At 36.2% G+C, this 16,468-nt stretch overlaps 1 protein-coding gene across 1 annotated transcript in view; it reads right to left on the bottom strand.

The window, feature by feature from the left end:
- Window positions 1-379: 379 nt before the first annotated feature.
- The window catches only part of LOC122397492, a 140,372-nt gene continuing 124,283 nt past the window's right edge, over window positions 380-16,468 (bottom strand). The window contains exons 6-9 of the mRNA XM_043396667.1: window positions 14,902-15,125; window positions 11,056-12,217; window positions 7,727-8,200; window positions 380-4,444 (exon numbers count right to left, since the gene is read on the bottom strand). Of these exons, the coding sequence (XP_043252602.1) occupies window positions 3,851-4,444; window positions 7,727-8,200; window positions 11,056-12,217; window positions 14,902-15,125 (2,454 nt within the window). The 3' untranslated portion in view covers window positions 380-3,850. The remainder of the gene's footprint in view (window positions 4,445-7,726; window positions 8,201-11,055; window positions 12,218-14,901; window positions 15,126-16,468) is intronic.

Below are 16,468 nucleotides of genomic sequence, written 5' to 3'. Positions count from 1 at the left end.
ATAACCTTTAGCGACGTTTAACTTTAAAAACTTCACTATCCTTGATTACGTGTCAGTAATATTAGGTTGTAAATTAAATTTCAACCCTATGACACATAACTCTGTTATTTTTTAAGCTATATAAATTTAGTTTCTTTTTTTATCTGTTAAAGTGTCTTGTTGCATTTGATGTACTATATGCACATCATGTTTAGGAAATGGAATTTTTAATTTTCATTTACAATCTAATATTTTATAATATTGTCATGTCGGGTGACACGAAAGAAAAATATGAGACTTGAAAACATTGTTTACTTTATTATATACTCTTTTCATTCCCGTAGTAGGTACATATCAGCATCTAAAATGCTTTTCACCGTATAGTCCATCGAAACCCCTGCGCATCTTTTATTCTCCCCTTTCTCGCTTTCGTTTTCTTTCACTCGCACTTGCGCGCGCTGATCTCACTTCCTCTCCCTTCGTTTCTTTCTCTCATTCGCACGCATACTCACTCACGCTAACATATCGTAATCACACCTTTCCTACTTTTCGTCATACTCTAAATCAACATTCGCTCTTTTCCTCGTGTTCATAGATAAATAAATTATAGGCTAGTATGTACAAGATTTTAATAGATTTCCTCTCTTACATAATAGTCATTTGTCACTTAACAGATTTATTCACCTTGTAAAGACTCTAGAAATATTGAGCTTGGTCTGGTCAGTATACGTCACATATTCCCATTAAGTTTTATCGTTTTAATTAAATTATATGCGTGTGTATGTTTGTGTGTATTCATATATACCACATTTTCGAAATTATTTTACTCGTCGCCTCGTGGTACCGAATATCTCTCTGTTCGATTGTGGTGCAGCTTTTCAAAAATGTAAATGATCGTGGAAGGAATGAGGGGCCGGGAGGAGAATTAAAAATTGCGCAAATTTTAGATCTACGGAAAAATTTGCAGAATTCTTAAGTAGTGTTTTGATATCTTAAAATTAAAATTCTTCGTTTATACGTATGTATGTACATCTGGGTATTCGCGTGTCCGTGTATATATTATATGTATGTATAGATATATCTGTTTGTAACAACAAATGTACAGTTATTTAAATCTTATTAACAAAGATTTTATGCGAGGATGAGAAATATAGGACTACGTATTGCTCTGTAAATGAAAAGTATGCATAATTACAGAAATTGATAACGATCGAGGTTTCCGGGCGTAAGTCGTGTTTCATTGAAGAAAGTATTCCGACCTTTTACCAACATCGCTAACTTTCTCGGGGATTAAACGACACAGTAATTCATTCGAAATCTAAAGAAGCTAATTGTAATGTTGGCGAAACATTGAATCAGTTTCCTCAAAGGACATGATTTACACCTGTAAGCTTCAGCCAGTATCAAATATCAGAACCTGGGCCCTGAAAACCTCAAGCATCTTATTACAGAAATTGATGATACGTTATGTTTATTCATTGTAGCAGACAAATTATTCAAAAGAATTGTTTTACGATCGAATAAATTTTTCGTGAAATCCTAGTGTGGAATAAGAGCTTAAATTTATCGCTTAATGTCCGTCCGGTGTACACAATTACACATTGAAATAGGTGCTTACATTTTAATTCTAAATATCCCAAGTATAATATCCTCTCAGGCACCTGTGATTATTTACAATTCAAGGGCTGAATAATTCGAATAAAATGTAAATTTCGAGCGAATTATTTATGGAACAGAAATTTCACGAAAATCAATGAAAGTTATAAATCTTAAAACTTCATTTACATATGACGGAAATGTTTGTGTAATTAAAATAAAAAGGTATCGTTAGCGTTGAAGTAAAAAAAGAGAAACATACAATAACTGTTTTTAATTATATAAAATATTCTATTGAATCTTATTAAATCGTAAATTTATCAGAAAATGATAAGTAAAGCAGAAGCAAAGTTAATTTCCAATGATAAATTTCACTAATTCATTCGTTTTTGCAATTAAGAGGATAACTATACTTAGCCACTTATTGTGCACATTAGGTGATAAAATAACTTAATCGATTGTTCCAGTTGAAATTGTAATCTGCTATTTGCGCATGGACAGGAGAAATTTGGTAAAACATTTGAAAATTAATAAACTCTAACAGCTGTGAGAACAGAAAAAGGAGGAAAAATTACTTGTAATAATTATTCGTGTTACTGTTTTAAAATTTTTTAAATCCACGGAGAAATCACGTTATGGAAATTAAATTTCATCTTCTATTGTTTTTACACCGTGTATACTGAACATTACAAATTCAAAGTATACTGACAATGGTAAAATCAGTAATTACTGTAAAAATGACTACGATCGATCATAATTAATGATGTCGAAGGATAACTAGAGGAATATAATATAAAATAATCGTAATTTGTACCATACACGCGATATCTCATGAGATAACACTACATATTTCTATAGGGTGTTTTGTAATATGTAATATAGCCGAAAAAGTAGCAAATTTTTTAGCATTTGTTGGAAACACTTATTATACATTGACGTTTCGAAGGAATGGATATCATTTAATTTTTATTTTGGTAGTGCATTAAAAGAATTGTTTACGCCGAGAATATTGCAATGTTTTCGTAATTGTATATAGGAAAATTGATGAATCAGAATTGTAACGCATTAACGTTTGCTCGAGCGTGTTTAATCGACCAACTCAATCCGTGTTATCAGAACTAACACTTTGTAGCTTTATCAATGTTTGTAAATACAGATCCATCCGTCTGGCTGAAATTACAGAAAACCGATGTTTTCATATACCATCGCGAAACAAATTTTATTTTACATGTATTTTTTAATAAGAAACCATCCCTTTTTCGATTACACTACGAATTACTGAACAGCCTGTATAGTCGCGGGATCGTTAGGGAACTTTCAGTTTTACCGAATTAATTTCCGGGATCTATTTGAACCCTTTGGCATCCAGTCCTTTACATGGACAATCAATGCGAAGTTATCGACAAAATTTAAGGCAGATAATCGCGAACTGACAATTAATTTTAAACAATACGGTGAATGTAGTCTCGCTAGTACACGTTCCATAACGTTTAGAAATATTTTCTTTATTCCTCGATAACAGTAGTTGAAAGGATTCGTAATTTATTATCTTTAGTTAAGTCTTTATAATAGATATGAATATCTAAATATAAGTTTAAATCACTATGAACTTTAAAATTGGAGAAGAAAATCATAACGTTACTCGCTAGACACATTACAAGTATACGTACTTTATTTTCATTTCTCGAAATTATTATATGCATAAGTACTTTTATTAAATCAAGATTCTAGCGATGGGTGTAAAATTTTAATATCGTTTCAAGCGAAATAAATATCGTCGAAAAGAATCTTAGAACCTTGTTAAAAGACGCGAAGGACATCGGTCTCGGCTAAAAAATGTGAAAGAAAAGAGGTGGTTATCGGTGGTCAAAGGCTCGTTAGAACTACACCACGACAAGTAATTGTCGTATCGGTGTATACACATAGAGAGAGAAAGAGAGCGTAAGAGAGAGAGAGAGAGAGAGAGAGAGAGAGAGGGCGCGAATAAAATGTAAATTACATTCATGATTTTACAGGCATAATGCTTAACGTGTTTTTGGCCTCGAGTCTCGACGTAGACGGCCAGAGTCATAGAAAAGGAACGATCTCCACGATTAAGACAAGATTACATCATAGTCTCGCTACAACTGGTCAAACTATCGAAGTCTAATTGTAAGTAAGGGCAATCATTTTCGCAAAAAGCTGCACTACCGGCTGCAGCCGGTTGGTTGCACCAGCCTTCGGGGTGCAATGTGCTCGTGAGGTAACACAGTACATCTAGGATCTCGTTAATACGCTAGGAACCCGGGCTGGAGCTTTCGCTGCTCCTCCGCCTGGATTCGAGTTCCTGAGCGAGCATCGCCACTTCCCAATTATTGTGCCCCCCCTGGTTCATTTCGTCCTCGTCGTCCTCGTCGTTACCGCTGTCGCTTCTTCCGGCTCTATAGTCCAGCTCGTCCTCCGATCTGCTGCTGTCGCTGTTCGATCCCAAGTCGATCGCCACCTCGTCCTTCCACAAGCTCTGAGGAACGATGGAGCTCGGTAGTTCTTGGAGCTCCAACGTCTCCTCCTCGGAATGCTCCTCCCAGGACCTCCTGTTATGAGAGGCGGACTCCATGGACGAGGAGGACCGCTTGTAATGGGGACGGGTGGTCAGAACAGTGTCCACCGAACCGTCTCTCATAAAAGGATGATCCTCCCGATCGTCGTCCAAATCCTCTTCCAACGAAGCGTCGTGTTCCGTGCTGTCGCCGAGCGACTCGTCCGCGTTTCGCTCTCTTTGCTCCAGTTCTTGTATCCTCGTTTGCAGCTGAGATATTATCTCGTCCCGTTTACGAATCTCCAGCTCCAACGACATGAACTGTCGCTCGAATTTTGACTGAATGTCCTCCTGAAATTTGCGTCACATGGATGGATTAACGCGACGGGAAACGTTCGTTGGAAGCTGAAGTTGAAAAGATTTTTTAACCCTTAAGTGGATTATTGGGGCCGCTGCGGCCCTCCGCAACTTTAAACTAATAATTGTTTAATATATTAGGTTGGGGAAAAGGAAATCCATTATTTTTCACCTAGATGGCTGTAGCGATATACTTAGTATGATAGCGGTATATCTTGTAAAGTATTGACCAAACAAATTGAGACTTGTGGTTGTTGGAAACGTGACATTCTTTTACAGTTTTTCGGTTGATCGATTCAGCTGTGAGTTATAGAATGTAAAAATGAATGTTAACAAAAAGAAAATTCGGTATATTTAATATATAATGCGAGCCAGGCAGCTGAAATTGTGAATGGTGTTTATGGTCTCGATACTGTCACAGCCAATTACGCGCAATTTTGGTTTCGTCGATTTCGTTCCGGTATTTTCGATGCTAAAGATGCACCTCGCACAGGTAGGCCCAAGGTCAAAAATGTCGATAAAATCATGGCGATGATCGAAGAAGATCGACATGTTAGCAGTCGACCATAAAACAGTTTTAAACCATTTACATAAAGCTCGATTTAAAAAGAAGCTCGATGTTTGCGTGCCACACGAATTAAGGGGCCATTCTACCTTGTAGGCATGAAAAATACGTGTTTCTTTGTGATTTTTTTTTGCGGGTTATTAAAGAGCGATTAATTCCGGATTTTGTAGATACATTTATTATATATTTAGCTATATTTACGAATTTTTGCAACACATAATATCTATTGATTACGCTGTTTTTGTTAATCATCAAACAACAGTTTTTACGAACGGCACCCGACTGCGTACGTGATATCTTGCGAACAAGTTATTCGAAATCCTAAAACCAACGATATTCTTAATATAGATGAGTGTGGTTATAGCATGAACTAGGATCTTTTCAAAAAAACAAAAAATGGCAAAATGGCAGCTATTTTACGAAAAAATACTGAATATTTTCATATATTTGGTTGCTTTTTTGTTAATAAAAGAAAAAGTATTGCATATATCGCAATTATCCTAGTTCATGCTATAGGGAGACCAGTTCTGAAGATACTGTATAAATTTGATGTTGATATCTTGAATAGTTTTTTAGTTATCACGCACGCAGTGCCGAAAAATGTAGTTTCGAGAAAAACAGCTTTAAAGTTTCACGTCCAGTTGTTATACCTCCGCGCGGTACATTTCAGCAGGTTATAACTTCGTTAGTTTTTCAAATTTCAATTTAATATTTGGTAGATATATTTTCGAGACAACATACTAAAGGAAAATGCAAAAAAAAAAATATCGATTTTTTTAATCCCACAAGGTAGAAAGGCCCCTTAACGGAAAAGAACATGATGGATCGAATTTCCATCTGCGAAGCCTTGGCCAAACGGAACGAAATCGACCCATTTCTTAAACGGATGGTGATTGGGGATGAGAAATGGGTCATATACGACAATGTGCGAAAAGGATCGTGGTGAAAGCATGGTGAAGCGGCTCAAACGGTGGCCAAGCCAGGACTAACGGCCAGGAAGGTTTTGCTGTGCATTTGGTGGGACTGGAAAGCTATCATCTACTATGAGCGGCTTCCATATGACCAAACACTAAATTCGGGCCTCTACTGTCAACAATTGGACCGTTTGAAGTTAGCGATCGACCAGAATTGGCCAACAGAAGGGTACATGTCTGTAGTGACTCGCCAGAAACTCCGGAAGCTTGGTTGGGAAGTTTTGATACATCCACCTTATAGTCCGGACCTGGCACCAAGCGATTACCATCTTTTTTTGTCCTTGAAAAATTTCCTTAGTGATAAGAAGTTGGTATCAAGAGAAGATTGTGAAAATCGCTTAGTCGAGTTTTTCGCCAATAGGGACCAGGGCTTCGATGAGAGAGGCATTACGAAGTTACCTTTAAAATGACAACAGACTATAGAACAAAACGGTACCTATTTGACCCAAGCCGGAGAATCCGAACCATATTAAATAAAGTCTTGAAGTAAACTTAAAAATAACGGATTTCTTTCTTCCCGACCTAATATTAGATTGGGGAAAAAGAAATCCATTATTTTCACATTTACTTTAAGACTTTATTTAACATGATTCGGATTGTCCAACTTGGGTCAAATATGTACTGTTTTGTTTTATAATTTGTTGCCATTCGATTTCATTCCGTTTGGCCAAAGCTTTGCAGATGGAAATTCGATCAATCATGTTCTTTTCCGTTAATTCGTATGGCACCCAAACATCGAGCTTCTTTTTGAATCCAGCTTTATGTAAATGGTTTAAAACTGTTTTATGGTCGACTGCTAACATGTCGATCTTCTTCGATCATCGCCATGATTTTATCGACATTTTTTACCTTGGGCCTACCTGTGCGAGGTGCATCTTTAGCATCGAAAATACCGGAACGAAATCGACGAAACCAAAATTGCGCGTAATTGGCTGTGACAGTATCGATACCATAAACACCAATCACAATTTCAGCCGCCTGGCTCGCATTTTCGCCTTTTATTAAATTCCATCTTTTACACCCTATAATTTACAGCTGAATCGACCAACTAAAAAACTGTAAAAGAATTTTTTTTAGTACGGAATGTCACGTTTCCAACGACCACAAGTCTTAATATGTTTGGTCAATACTTTACGAGATATTCATCACTACATCCATCTAGGTGAAAAATAATGGATTTCTTTTCCCCCAACCTAATATATTGTATAGTAGAATCACTTCTATTTAACATTTTAGCAATGTCTCTATATGATTTATTATTATTAAAATGATAAATCACAAGTTCACGTTCTGCCACCATCGTCTGCCTCATATTTCAATTATTATTTAGTCGAAGAACCACCTTCAACTTGTACAATGATATTCGACTGAAGCCAATGAATAGAGAAACAAATGAAGAACAAAACATTGTGTGGCATTTGTTCAAACAAACGCGACATTATTACGCAGTACGATTTTGACTGTGACGATGATTTTACGCCTAATGTTGTTATTGTTTCTTTCATCAATAAAGAATAATTAATTTTGTATTCTTCGTACGAGAAATGACCAAGCATTAAGTTATAGATTACTAATTTATTCTCGACCAAATTTCTTATCCCATAATTATACCGAGTCAGTACTTCTTACGATACAACCTGTACGATTTTCAATGTGAGTGACTGTACTTCTATTCGGTACCGAATAAAATTGTAAATTACGAAAGAAAGTCTTTTGAAGGAAAATACGAGAACGTACCAGGCGAGCTTTAATAACTTCTCTGATACCAGACACCAGATCCCCTATATATTCCTCTTCTCGTGGCCGAGATACCATTTGCAGGATACCTCCGCTGCCCAAAGGACGGAAACTGAGTTTATTGGGCGGTGGCAGTGAGGCCTGCTCTTGGGAGTCGGACAACTGAGCCCCAAGTGGATAATTTCCTGGAATCTGTTCGGACGGCGGACTTTGCAGCGTATACTTATTAAACGTGACACTCTTCGAGAGCTTCGAATGTCGCGCGGCGTATCCTTCTATAGTCGGCGCCCTCATTAACTTCCTCAATTCAGCAGTGGCAGCCTCGCGATCCGGCGTGCTCGTCGCCGATGTTTCGGAACTGCCAGTCCTGCTACCGGCCGACAATTTCTTCAGAATGCTCTTCAAATTCCGCCTTTCCAGTGTCTCGTTCTCGGGTGACAGCTGATCCGTCGGTGACAATTGACCACGTCGACTCTGAAAGATGCCCATTTATCCTAGAATTCTGTTTATCGGAAGTTCATCTGATTCAGTCAACTTCTGCTGGTACGATTTTAATTAAATTTTTTTGTTTAAAACTTAGCATGTTTATTTACACTTACGGATTCTCGCACAACGTAAACATTTTTTATTTCCATTTCATTTTTCAACTCAAAGGTCACTTCAAGGTCATGTAATGTACATATCTGAATTTATTTTTACATTAGATATACGATGAAATAAAAAAATTATACGCAAAAAAGCATCGATAACCTTGTAAACTTCGAAAAAGTTACCTTAGAAAATAAATATTTTTTGCAATACAATGGTTTTTTCAAACCATTCAAATAGCATACAAGATATTTTTTGTACCCCCATAATTAGGGGAGATATTTAGGTGAACCAACCTGTATTAGGAGATATTTTAATTTAAATATTGCGGAGTAGTGGCACAACTGCAGCTATGTTGTTTTTACCACTTACCAATGGAGTTTCAGTTTCACAGACGAGGTATACGAGTAGACCTTAGATTCAATGTATTTTTTCGACCCATTTTTCTGGGGCTCTAGAGCTCCATTACTATTTTCGTGTCACTCACAACATTATTAACAGGTTACACAAATTAACACAAGAGGAAGGGAAATAGAAGATGAAATTACAAAAATTTCATTGTTTTTTAACAGAATGAAAGCTGTACGGCCCAGAATTGGGCATCGATCGATTAATTTCATTGGAAATATAAAATCATTAAGTATGGACTTTAGACTTCATCATAGTTTCTGTTAACTATCATTCTTGGAGTAGTACTGCTTTAATGAATTTCTTGGTGTTTCTTAAGATTATAAAAAGATTATTCTTTTATTTCCTAATCTTGGCATACACTCCTTCAAAGTGGAACATAATGTTTACAAGATCGTGTCGCATCAAATTGAAAACGGATCGTTTTAAGAAAGCTTTAGTCTTCGACTTCGTGATGGTTTTAATAAGTCATTGGTTATTCGATGGTCAACAATGGTTGGATCATGGTCACAGATGGTCAACAATGAGGTTGACATCAAGGTAAGCGATCTAACGAAAACTAAGGAAATGCCAGGAGGTAGGACCAATGAAATACATTCATTATTGTAGGAGCTATGGTCGTTTGAAAATTGGACCACTTTTATGTAGGTTTTCTCACTTTAGAATTTCTAAATATTTTTCACGAAAATACGCATTGTTTGCGTTTGGAAATATTAAAATCCTTCAAACCGTTCAGGAGTTATGATTTTTTATATATGTATACGCATTTCAGGGAAACATTTCTGACAACACATTATATTTTCGGTAAAGAATTTTTTTCTCAAAAATGCGTAGAATTTCGGAGGTATGTGTATTCACAAGAAATAACTGTAATTGATCTCCACAACCAAAAATAATTTTTTCAGAATGATTTGAAATTTTTCAATTTCGCCGGGAAGTGTCTGCACCTACCCCGTCGAGTTTTTTTTTTTTTGTTTCTGATTTTTAATAAATTTCTTTCACGTTTTACGGAAATGTGATTTAATACTTTTTTGTAGGTATTCATGAGCTCTACTTCATAAATAATTTTCAATGAAATATACTCACAATTGTAAGAGTTATGGTCATTTGAAGATTGGAGCCATTTTTACGGGGGTTATTCTTAAAAATTTGTTTTTGATTTGTAATAAATTTGTTTGAGGCTCTATGGAAATGTTGTTTAATATTTTTTTGTAGGTGTCCATGTGCTCTACTACATAAATAAATTTCAATGAAATACATTTATTATTGTTGGAGACCATTAGAATAAACTACTTTTTGCTCGAATCTCCGAAGCTATGCAAAGCATCAGAAGTCATATACAAGGTGGCTATGCATTAGTCTGTGTAAGTGGAGGGGCAGTTTCCTTCGGACACTGGTCTGACGTCTGATAATATTGGATTGCCTTTTTCAATCCCTCCCATAGTCTACTGACATGTATTTACGCACATACTACAGCTGTCTGCCCATCAATACTAATTTAGTGAATAGTTTCTCGAATTGGACCGTGAAAGTCCATAAGGTGTAAGGTCTACTCGTATACCTTGTCTATGCTAGTTTTAATCAGAATTTCATCGATATTTCAGATTAGATTTCATTGTTAGATTATATATTACGTTTTACTTGAATTTCTATGCAAAGGTTATCTATAGTAAACATAATAATACATAAAATAGTACAGATAAATCCTACTCTTCAGTCTCTATCACTTTTTAGAGGAAAATATCCCTTGTAATTGAAACAAAAACATGGCTGCATTTGTACCACAACTCCGCAATATTTAAATTAAAATATCTCCTGAAGTAAAAAGGTTTTTCACATTGCTTTTTTGACATTCTGAATCGATTAGTGTATCAAAAAATGTATATCTCCATTTAAAAACACGTAATACATAATGTAACAGCGCCGATTATAACAATATCGATAAAATTCTGATTAAAACTAGAACTCCATCGGTAAGTGGTAGTAAAGACGTGACTGCAGTTGTGTATGTACTCCGCAATATTTAAATTAAAATATTTTTTAATATAAAGGTTTCTTCGAAATAACTAGCTTTGTATGTACTTTCTTAGAGAGAATTACAAACTAAATGATTTCATTTAAAAAAACAAACTTGACCTTCAAATTTCATCTATGCCTCCACGTACAAAATTAATAATTACATCAAATAACGATCGCCTCGAAATCATTCAAGTTTTGTCTTTTTCAATGCAATCAGCAGTTCAAACGGTTTACGGTGATATGATATGCCGTTGGAATGTTCACAATTCGCTGCCGAATCGGAAGAACTTGAGAAAAGTGAAACGCGCATGTACCTGATTCAGTTTCTTCAATTTCCTTGCGTACTCGATGGCGCAGGCTTCTGAATGACTTCTCGTTAGATTCCCGTCGAACTCGAGGTCGGTGTTTTCGCCGCAATCGAGGCTGGAACTTCGTACCGCTCTCTCGAGTTCCGCCAACTTCTGTCTCTCGTTAAGTATCTTGAGCTTCTTGACGAACGGCAGACCGCAGTACTCCGGCGAGAGATCGTCCACGGACGCGTACATTTTAGTTTGCTGTCTCAGGTGCACAAGACTTTGCCTGATGTGCAATCGTCTGTTTGGCGGGCTCCTCTGCGGGGAGTTCTCTTTATTCGTTAACGACGCGTCTTTAAGCATGGCCCAGGGTTTCTTGGCGTTGGTGCTGTTCGTGGTCTCCTCGACGGAGGTTGTCGGTGGTTTGGTCGTCTGATCGACGGAGACTTGCGTGGGCGACTGTTTCGGCGGCTGTTTCAACACTGGTTTGGGCGACAGTTCTTTGGTCTCTTCCGGTATGACGTTCTTGGGGAGCAGAGGCTCCTTTGTGGGCGCTTCCTTGTCGGCTTGGGCTTCTTGCTCGTTCTTCGCCTTCAACAGTAGTATTCTTTGGAGAAAAGGTAAATTTGGATTGGTCGGGTTCTGAGCCTCTTGTGGCGGCGGTTGCGGTTCTGGCACGTGAACCGGCGTTTCCATTAAGTTACGGCGTTCCTCGCGTTCCTCCTTCTCCTTTAGTAATCGCAGCCTAGCGAGCAGCGGCAAACCAGCGCCCAATGGCGACACAGGTGGCTCGTGAACGTTCGACGCTGACGGTTCTTGAGTGTCGTCGAACTTTTGTTGTCTTTTCAACGTCGCCGCTTTTAGCGTCAATGGCTGCAGCTCGAGGCTCTCCTCTGGCCTGGTATTTCGTCTACTCTTCCGTAACACGTTTTTCAAACCCTTCACGTCGCTCTTTAACTTCTCGACGATCCTCTTCCCGGTGCTGTTGTCCGACGAATCGTGACCAGGCGATGTTGGCTGCCGCGTCGCTCTCGCCACTTTCTGCGCTTCCATCAACCGTTTCCTCCCGAGATTCTGAAGGATCTCTTGCGCTTCCGGGTAATCCTTCATTGCCGCAAGAACGTCCTCGCGCGAGAGGCTGAACAGCTCGGAGTAACCTACCGAACGAACATCGGCTGTGCGTCTGCAATTGCGAGTTTCTTTGTCAAAAGTAACACAGGGCAATTTTAATAATTTATACTTTGTCGTACCCATTTTTATAAATTTTATTTATAATTTAAGGAGGCAGTCTCATGTGAAACCTCAAAAAAATCAATTTTTTTTATTTCAGTTATTAAAAGTATACAGGGTGTTCGGCCAACCCTGGGAAAAATTTTAATGGGAGATTCTAGAGGCCAAAATAAAACGAAAATCAAAAATATCAATTTCTCGATTGAGGCTTCGTTAAAAAGTTGTAGAAACATTTCCGGCCACACAGTATATTTTCGGTAAAGAATTTTTTTCTCGCAAGTACGTAGGATTTCGAGGGTATGTCTGTTCACAAAAAATTATTGTAATTAACCCCCGCAACCGAAAATAATTTTTTTACAATGATTCGATATTTGTTAACTTCGACGAAAAATTTGTCCACTTACTGAATTTTTTTCTCGAAAGTGCATAGGATTTCGGTTGTATTATAATGTCTATTGACCAAAAATAATTGTAATAGACCCCCTCAGCCGAAAATAATTTTTTTAGAACGATTTGAAATTTTTTAAATTTAATTTTTTAATAACTTTTTAATGAAGCTTCAATCAATAAATTAGTATCCTTGATTTTCGTCTTATTTTGGCCTCGAGAATCTCCCATTAAAATTTTTCTCAGGGGTGACCGAACACCCTGTACATTTGTGTTAATCCGAAGGTAATAAACAAACTTTATTAATAAAATTGTGTTTTACTTCATTAGAGAATGAAATGTCTCATTAGAAAGTAACACTTATTTCTTAATCACAACCTGCCCCGTGACGGGGTAAGAAGTCCCGCTTCGACTAATCACAAAAAACGAGTTTCTATGAAAAACTTAAAAAACTTAAAAATAGAATAAAGTTAAAAATAAAATAGTCAGGAGTGAAAAAAGTAACTACATTATTTCCTAGTCATTTTTTATGTTTCCTCAAATTGGTACTTCTAGTCCCGGTCTCCCCTACACACATTCGTGTACTAGCAATGTGGATACTTAATGAACAGCGTTTTTTCTTTTTTAATATTTTATTCAAAACTTCTGAACGAAATATTGACTGTCAATTAAAATTTCTAAGCAGATTGTTAGTCAGAATTTTTTAATACACACTTACTCACGCTCGTATTCGTACACTATTTGCGATGATTCGTACTTGTTTCTTACGAATTCTTCCCATTTATTTTTACCACATTTTGTTTATTACACTGTGTTACCTCAATTTATCAGTTTTTGTTTGTTTTTCATTTATTAAAAGAATACCTCTCATTTGTAGTTCTATGTAACAGTAGATACTCATAAAGTATACTTTATCGATAAAAATATTTGACAATTTTACTATCTAAGATGGACAGGATCGACATTCTGATAGTTACGAATCGAGTCCGTAAATTTCGAAGCACGATCGACTTCATATATGTTAATTATTCAACAGTAGCTTAAGGCTATCTTTGCTTTACTTTAAATTCGTTATATTCTTAGGTTTTGTAATTCAATTAAGTCTACTCGATTGCGGGACAAAGTTGAAGAAAGTTCATTTTCAGTTCGTCTCTTTATCAAAGAGGATTACTCGTAGATTGAAATATTAAACCGAACAATAGCATATTTAGATAATATGCTTTCGCATACTTTGCAAGTTGATAATTAGTCGGTACTGTCGTAAATCTCCTTTCACGTAATTTATTGGTATTGGTTGAAAAAAAAAGTTATTTTCATATGTGATCATCTCGTTGCAGATATAATGAAGAACAAAAAATACATGTTGCTGTTCTTTTTTTATGGAAATGATTCAAGGATTTTCTCTTGCGTTGAAAATAAATCGAACAATTTTTAAAAATTGATCCATCGACGCCTCTGGGAGTCGTTGAGATAGGAAATAATTTTCGAAATATATTGCGTCCAGATATACAAATAGTGAAACGAGAAAGTAGGACGAGCTATACATATATACATATATGTCAGGGTTATGAAACGAGAAAAATGAAAAAAGGACAAAGTTGAAAGGTGGTTTTATCGATTCAATTCTTTAAGCGTTATCGCATTTTCATCGCAGCAGCAGTTTCAACTGTGCACTTCCTGGATAAATTTCCGTAGTTTCGATTCATATACCGTATAAAGCGGTCACAGAACTTGCACGTCATACGTTCGCGAAATTCTCAGTCTGTTAATTTTCTGGCAAACAAAATAACGAGGTGGAAATACAAATTTTGTATAACTTTTCCCATTTGTCAGTCTCTATCCAAATTTTTGTTTGTACGTTCCATATTTAAACTATTATATTAGAAACTTTATGCTCTCGAGTAATTACTTCAAATAAATTTTGTATGCATCCGATAGCAACTACTTCTTTATGACTACTTTTATAACTTAAACATTAATTATTTATCGTTATCATTAATATTTATACATAAAATCATGGATCGTTATAATTTTATAATAACTTAAGTTATCGCAGGAGTAAATTACAACTTTTTTTAAGTATTTTTATAGGGGTTAATTCGTTAAATATTGAAATAGTTTATTAAAAAGTGTGTTTCAAAAGCAATCTCGTGCACGTGGTTTTTCTTGAAGAGTTTAAAAAGTGCAAGATGGAAAGAGTAGGCGATACTCGGTTCAGAAATAAGGCGGTGAGTAGTTGAAATTGCTTACTTATTTAATCCGTCCAGATTGAGTATTCCAATCTCTCCAAAGAAGTCCCCGGCTTTCATAGTAGTTAAAACTCGGCCCGTTTCGCTAATTACCTCTAAAATTCCGTCCGCTATTATGAACATTTCTCTGGCTACTTCACCTTTCCGACATATTGAGTCGCCAGGCGTGAATATGTAAGCCTTCATCTTTAGGACAAGGTCGTGCAGAAATTCGGGTTGACATTCCTGAAAAACATAGAAAAAAATGTTGGCGTCAACAATTCCCTGTATACTTGATTACTTTCTTTTTGCTAATTTCTCGCGAATAGAGAACAGTTTCACAAATTGTTCGTTCGAAATCGTTTTGCGTTTCTCTTTAGTTACCTTCTGATATGGCGGGTTGAGAGTCATAGTGCAAGTCCAAATTCATCAAATTTGAGTTAACACTGGATTTGAAACGTTCAAGCTGTTTTTTATTTATCATCAAAATCGATTTACTTGTAAGTTCATACTTTGCCGAGAAATGGCGAAACGTGTGTTTGACACTAAACAAAGTTAGCAAAGCATTTCGAACCATAATAGTGTAAGTCCGCCTTACGCCATTCATCTTGTTTGGTAAAGCATATGTTCATGAGGTACGTGGTAGAAGTTGAACAGGGTAAGAAGAAATAGTTTACTCGAGATAACCTTTTATAAGAAAACTGTATTTTGGTACATCTCTCTCACGTGTCGCAAGACGTACTAACAAAATCAAGGTGGCGCATGCGCTTGCATTATGGTGGCGCCCTCACCGATCGATTACATGGCGTTTTGGATCTACGATCGACTTCAATAGTATATTAAAGAGCATAAAAAAAACATGTGATTATCTATAGCGATGCATGCACGGGATAAAATCGTACTCAGGATATACAGTTACCGATAAAAGTATCCATACATAGCAATACGTTCAGTTTAAACAATAATAACTTTGATTATAGAAGACTACTTAGCTATGAAAGACACATATGTAGTTGGGAAATTAATTCAGCTTTCAGATAGTATGAATTTGGTTATGATTTAAATAAAAATACAACAGACAAATCTCAAATATCGAATGAAGTAAGAAAATCAGCGAGAAAAAGTATTCACACGTGACATCTATTGACGAAATATACCAATAAAACTCAAAATCATGGGAGAATCTCGTCTTTCTTTTATTTCTAATTCTTTTGTTTCATAGCATTTCGTCAATTCTTAGCGTGGTTTGTTAAAAAATCATAATTTCTATCACAATGAGTGCTAAAAATAAGGAAACTACAGTAGAGGAAAGAAAAATTGTAATTGAATTATGGAAAAGTGGGAAATCACTTCGTGAGATTGGTGAAATGGTAAAAAAGAGTCATGCTAGTGTACAATATATAGTTAATAAGTACAAAAGTACAGTATTAATTGAAAATATGCGTCGTTCCGGGAGACCGAGTAAGTTAACTGAAAGGGATGAAAGATTTATTACAAAGAAAATAAAAGAAAATTCATTTGAAAGGGCACCTAAAATCGCAGCAGAGTTAGAAGCAAGAACTGGTAACAAAATTTGTCCGAAAACGATA

The sequence above is a fragment of the Colletes gigas genome, unplaced genomic scaffold, assembly GCF_013123115.1.
Source record: "Colletes gigas isolate AHSC1104 unplaced genomic scaffold, ASM1312311v1 Colletes_gigas_Sc00009, whole genome shotgun sequence".
Taxonomy (NCBI): Eukaryota; Metazoa; Arthropoda; class Insecta; order Hymenoptera; family Colletidae; genus Colletes; species Colletes gigas.
Note: the sequence above shows the minus strand (reverse complement) of the source record. Positions and strands in the feature narration are given on the sequence as shown.